The following is a 6,615-nucleotide window of genomic DNA, read 5'->3' on the forward strand; positions in this document are numbered from 1 at the left end:
CTGGTCCAGCTTGTATTCGAAACTAGTGCCATGACCTGCCAGATACTTACATTGGAAAATCCTCCCAAGACCATTGGGACCACCAGGTGCTTCACGAGATCCTCTGGCTCTTGTCCCCTCTAAGATGAGAGGGTAATCCTTGCACAGAGATCCATCCAGTAAGGAAGGATATGCTCATCTTCCAGGCCTGCCGCAGAGGTTCTTGATATAAGTTTGCCCTCATCTTTACATTTGCATCCTCCCAGTCCCAAACGCCCACCACAGCACAGGACCTCCTCATCAGCCTGCTCTTAACCCTGGCCATTCCCAGCACCTGTAGGAAGATGCAGGACAGGGGATCCTGGCAATGGTGGTGGGATGATTTTCTGTTCCTCATCCCTTCATGCTGCCAGGCAGTGGTCCAATACGCTCCTTGGATGCCTTGAGGGAGCAGTGGGCACTATCAGGGTGCTTCGCCTTGCACGTCCCAACCTTTACACCTACCTTTACATCTTTGGCTCTCATCCACCGCCTCTTCGTTTTTTTTCACTCTCTGACTCATTTAGCTTTACCCCAACTTGTTTCTCTGTCACTTCTCTGAGACAAGGGTGTTTAGCTTTGTAGAGATGACATCCAGTGGGGAAAGAGAAGGAGGAACAAGAGCCAGAAGCATATGTCCAGGGAAGAGCTATACAGTAGAGCAAGCTTAGAGATACTTCACCTGAACATGTCCCAAACTCCAATAATGCGTGGGTCAAGAATAATCTATTTCTACCCAACTCCTTGGATGTTCAAGCTTTAGTCTGCAAGTAACACTGCTGGACAGGATGCTTTGGCTTACTTTATTTCTATTGTCTACTGCAGAATGTGATATAAAAACCTGCATTATCAACAAAACAGCATGTGACTTAGGCTTCCAACCAGTGGTTGCTATATCTGAGGATGGTTGTTGTCCTGTGTTCTCCTGTAGTAAGTACCATATTTCCTTAAGATGTTTTATTTATTTCTTGAACTCTTTCATTTTTTCTAAGTGAGTCAAAATCATAAGCAGTAGCTTCTCCTCTTCCCTCTCAGCCTTTACAACTGGTGCTTTTTTTTTTTTTTGGTGGTGGGGTAACTGGTGCAGGTTCTCTGTAGCTAATATTCAGTGAATTAATTTATTGATCAGATACTGAATGTTGGTTACATTGAACCCATCCCAAAGCTCTGCTGCTAAGTTATATTCCCAGATTCACATACCTGACATAGCTTCACATTGGCTCAGTTACCAGCAAGGTGGCTAACAATAAAGAAAAGCTCAACTAATTTCAAGTATGGGTAAAACCCCATGAGATAAATAGATTTTTCTATATGGAAAATACTAGGATATAGAATTACCCCCTACTTCATGCGTAACATCTGAGCAGATGTTACATGTGGGCTTCTGAATAAAAAGCCCACATAATAATAAAATTATAATAATAAATAATTTAAAAAATAATCAAAATTAACACCACACACTAGTTACTTGTTTCCCCTTTTATGCAGGTTATTAAGCCTAGTGAATAAGCTCAGTTCTACTCTTTGTCTCCTCTAAATCATTCACAATTCAGAGATGAGTACAGTAACTGTTTACATCATTCCATCCTTTTCGTTTTATTTTTTCTTACAGTACCAAAAGGTGTATGTGTTTTTGAAGGAGTTGAATTTAAGGTAGGTCTTCTTCCAGACACTTCTTTCCACAGGTTAATGCTGCCTGAGCCAGAATTTTCTGAAGTTATTATTGTCAACACTCACATAAAAAGCAGGATTAGAACAGCCCATATTTTTTCCCTGCTAGTAGTCTTATGTACTATTGCAAATGTTTCTGAATAAGTAACTTTCTTACTAATGAGATCTTACCTATGTTTTAGAACCAAGAAGTCAGAATTGTGATCGACTACAAATTCTAAATCTCATTGGATCTTGTAAGATTAACTACTAGGTCAAACCAAGTGAAAATTGATGCATAGAATTTATGAGATAACATAATAACTCGCTTAACATGATTGATGCACTTGGAAGTGTAAGCCTTGTGTTCATTTTGTGATACTGACAGTGGGGGGTTTAAGAGATCTGGAGGTATTCATTTCAGGAAGTTCTTCCAAAAATAAATCCCAAGCATAAACATTAATTTTTGAGAGTCCGGGGGATGTATGTTTATTCTAGAACCCACTGAATTGATGCCATGGCCTGTCTCCTCTCTCCTCTATATTTCCAGCCTGGGGCAATGGTGCCTAAAAGCTCTTGCGAGGACTGTGTGTGCACAGATGAGCAGGATGTTGTGACACGGACCAACCGCATCCAATGTGTTCCAATGAAATGCCAGACCACCTGCCAGCAGGTCAGTGCTGCACACTCAGCCTCCCTGACCATGAACAGTAGCTGCTGAGGGGATGTACTATAAAACTGGGATAGTATAACTGCTTCCTCAATGGCAGGATGAAATCAATTCTATTAGATATTTTGTAAAGTCTTTTTTAGGGTGCTGGTTATTTTTGCTCTAGCAAATTTAAGAGGTCACGTTTGGAAACATGTCCCGAGGAGAACGATTGCAAACCTGTTAAAGAGAAGTCTGACTGCTGAAGGAAGATTTTTTTGCCATTCTGTTCGAGTTGCCTGTTGTCAGCTCAAAAATTAAGATTGTAAAGAATCTACACAGTGGTTTATGTTTCCAGACACTTCTCAGTACTTGTGAGCTGAAAGTGCATACAAACTGTTCCGTCTATTACTGAATGTAAGCAAAGAGTGGTTTCTTTTCCATTCTTGTCCATACAAGGCCAGACCCACCACCAATTCTAAAAACTGATAAATCCATCATCCTTTATCCTGAAGCCAGCCACACCCACACCCACCAAGAGACCAATGGATACCTGAAACACAGGGGAGGAAATAACTGATGCATGATCATCACATATCTGACAACAGCAACTTTTGTGGAGAATCATATCAGACCAAACACTGGTGGTAGATTATACGAGCAATCATATGCTGAATTAATTTATTTGGCCTGACTTGTGTGTTAGCCCAAAAAAAAAATAGTCAATGACAGAGTCTTCATGGTAACTGAAGTGCCCAGAAGTCACTATTCAATACGGGAAAGAAATTGTCAGCTTTGATTGTCAGGCTTGAAGTGGTTCCAACGAGTTTCTAAAGTTGAAACCAGAAGGTTGGCTCATTTCATCTGCCATCTCCAGTGTGGCTTTGATCCAAAGGTGCTTCATGAACAAGACATCAGGTAACATGGCTAAATGGAAACTTTATTCCCACAGGGTTTCCGCTATGTGGAAGAGGAAGGCCAGTGCTGCAGCCAGTGCCAGCAAGTGGCATGTGTGGCAAATTTTCCATTTGGCAATGTGACCATTGAGGTAAGAAATCCCTTGCTCTGCACACAAGGCTGCATTATCAGAAGGACCTCAGCATTTTTTGAACCAGTGTCATACTTTTTGAGGCTAGGAAGACCTCTACGAGGTTTTAAAATATGTTTATTTCCAAAGTAAATGTAGGTGTTTATACAGCTGCTCTCTGCTGTGTGCATCTCACACAAATGTCTTGAAAATTATGCATCTCTGGCAGGAATGGATATCATGTTACCAACCTTCTTCCTGACATGCAACAGAGAGAAAGAATTTGGAAGGGATGGTGACAATGTGTAATACTGGTCTTGCAGAGATACGTGAGCTGGCTTCACATCATACTGCCTGGATCTGGAAACAGTATCATTATCTTGCCATGGAGATACAGGGCTAAATAGTGCGAGTGAGCTGGTATAGCTGCACTACCACTAATTCTGAATCTGCTGAGGCAGAAATCAAAAGCTGCACAGCTGCTGTAGTGTAGTGTGACTCAGTAACACATGCAGTTAATACATCGTGCCTTGTGAGCCTAGCAATGTGTAGACATGGGCTGAGCCTCAGGCTAGCTCTTTGGTTTTACTACAGCCTGCTACTCCTGTGAGAACAGTTAATGACACTGTCTCAACCAGTGACTATTGTCTTACATGCTATTGCTTCTCTGGTAGGTCTTGTGTTGTGCATCTTTTCTATTTCATCCTTTTATTCCTTGACAATTTATCTTGCAACTTAGCTTCTCCTGTGCCAATATACAAACTTTATGTTTCCATGAGGAGGCTTTACATTTATCCATTAACTTCTATTATGAAGACTTTTCTCGTTTTTTACACTTTTTGCTTCTCTGCCATCTATTAGAAAAGAAAAGTGTTGAAAGCCTTTAAAATAATTATTTTTCTTTTGTGTATATTTGATTCCACATACATTAACACACCCACCTTCTGGTATTTCTGTTCATACCTCTATGCTCATTCTGCCACCAACTTTTGATTCTTTCCACCTAGGTGTCCATAGAAGGTAGTTTGCATAGGCTGGTACTGGGTGAGCTTGGTACATAATTTGCAGACATGTGTTCCAGCTATCTCAGCACTTTCAGAGTGATATGAACAACCCAGACCCCCTGCCAGTTCATTGACTGTATTACTGTTGCATTATGCTGTTTTTATTGCTATACTATATTGGGTTGGGGTTTTTTTTTCCTGTTTTCATTCAGGTTGGAAAGAGTTATAAAGCTCCATATGACAACTGTACTCAGTACACGTGCACTGAATCAGCGGGCCAATTTTCCTTGACTAGTACAGTAAAGGTCTGCTTACCATTTGAAGAATCAAACTGTGTCCCAGTAAGTATCTTAGAGCCAGATAAAAAAAAAGTCCTCTGGAATGAGCCCTGCTGCTGATCTGGAAGTTTTCTTTACTGTTTTGAATGAGCCACTTCAGTAATTCTTGATCTTTCTGAACTGATCTTCCTTGTTTGAAGGAAATGTGCTTTTTCAGCCCTGAATGCATTCCATGGAAGTAAAACAAAACTACCTGCAAACAACCCACACATTTTACTTGTTGTGGGATAAGCGCTAGAACTTGAAAGAGAGGAGTACTGGGGCAATAGCAAGGTGGGATTTTTCATCACTCAAGAAACACCAGCCTTACCAAATGCAATTGAGCAAATGTTAACTCACCATGGACCCCTCGGGGAACTAATGAACACAGTATCTTCTGATGCATGGTGCATCACTAAGCAAAGAAGTGGTACATGAAAGAGCAAGGGTTATCATTCATGCCCTGCCTTTCAGCAATTAGTGATTTCCTGTAACATTCAGAAGTGGTTTTGGGCTTCAAAGCAGATTTGAAAACCAAAGTGGGGAAAACTACAGCCACTGACTTGAATTACCCTTGGGGTAGGTTCTGCACAGGTCAGGCTATTGAATTCCAGGAGCAGCTGTCATTCTCTGGGGCTGGGTTTTTTTTGCATTTTTCAATAGGACCTACATAAGGTCAGGCATACGTTACAGGACATCTTACCTGTCTTGAGAGAATATATAATTTTAAGAAAATTCACTCCCTTCCTCACTGGATTTTTTTTTAAGCAGTTTTATAGATAATTGGTACACAAATAGGTCTGATGAGGAATATGTGTTGGTTAAAGATGAGGGAATATACCTGAACTCTCATCGTTGCTACTAGCTGCTTAACAATATATGCATCTGAACTGTTCTGGTTATGTTTGCTTTCAATACAGGGGACAGTTGATGTGACTTCAGATGGCTGTTGTAAGACATGTGAGTGCATTAAATCACTGTTTCTCTATTCCAATACTGTTAGGTTCTCCCTTTCTTGTAGTTCTGTTTCTGCATGCACTGACAGTCTGCAGTTTCCACTGACTGGAAGACTGTTCTTAAAGCAGCAAAGCTGTTTTTTTAACCTCACAGTTGAGGCTAAAAATCTGCCTCATTCTTCCAATGGGGACACTAAAATTCTTTGATATCCTTTTCTGTGTTTTTAAATAACTGAAATACTGTTAGTTTGAACTACACTCCTCAAATTAAGAAAATTTGTAGAAAATATGCTCTGTATTCTTTTGTCTGGAAATTGCATGGAAAAGGATCTTTTTTCTGTAGCATCCACCCAGAAATCATAGGTTGTTATAGAGTAGTAAATATCATTTACAACAATTTTTTAAAAAAACAAATCCTTTATGTCTTCTTTAGGTCTTGGTTCAACAGTGTCTTTACGTGCACTTATACATAAGTCTTCATTTAAGCTAGTCCACAGGTAGAAAAGCAACTTGACCAGCAGGAAATTGATTTGTTGAATTAGTACCTCTTTTCACTCTCATTTGGCTTTTTGGTTATGCATTTGAACTGCAAAAAGTTTTAGTAGGATGATCTGCCCTTGGTTTCCTAGCAGATGCCTTTCAAAACTTTTACTCCCCAGTCTGAAAAAGTCTAACAGAAGTGTTCACCTACACAGGTATTGACCTGCCACATAAATGCAAACGCAATATGAAAGAGCAGTACATCGTCCACAACAACTGTAAGTCAGCTGCTCCGGTCCCAGTGCCCTTTTGTGAAGGGACCTGCAGTACATATTCTGTGTAAGTAGGAAACCTTTCCCTGTCCTCCCCCATGTCTGGTCTTCCTGGTTTTTTTTCACACACGGGCTGCAACTGTTGTCCCCTTCCTGCTGTTTAAAAGGACCTGGTTGGGAAACTGGATGTGCAGAACAGTAGTCATTAGCAATGTAAATAAATGTCTTCAGTGTCACAGGAA

At 40.5% G+C, this 6,615-nt stretch overlaps 1 protein-coding gene across 2 annotated transcripts in view; it reads left to right on the forward strand.

Moving 5' to 3' along the window:
- Positions 1-6,615, forward strand: part of LOC104291613 (mucin-5B) — a 46,500-nt gene that overhangs the window by 39,119 nt on the left and 766 nt on the right. For both annotated transcript variants that reach the window (XM_009890867.1, XM_009890866.1), the window contains 7 exons: positions 844-948; positions 1,631-1,671; positions 2,219-2,341; positions 3,270-3,365; positions 4,561-4,689; positions 5,586-5,625; positions 6,317-6,440. In XM_009890867.1, coding sequence (XP_009889169.1) covers positions 844-948; positions 1,631-1,671; positions 2,219-2,341; positions 3,270-3,365; positions 4,561-4,689; positions 5,586-5,625; positions 6,317-6,440 — 658 coding nt within the window. The remainder of the gene's footprint in view (positions 1-843; positions 949-1,630; positions 1,672-2,218; positions 2,342-3,269; positions 3,366-4,560; positions 4,690-5,585; positions 5,626-6,316; positions 6,441-6,615) is intronic.

Source organism: Charadrius vociferus, unplaced genomic scaffold (assembly GCF_000708025.1).
Source record: "Charadrius vociferus isolate BGI_N301 unplaced genomic scaffold, ASM70802v2 scaffold448, whole genome shotgun sequence".
NCBI classification, from domain to species: Eukaryota; Metazoa; Chordata; class Aves; order Charadriiformes; family Charadriidae; genus Charadrius; species Charadrius vociferus.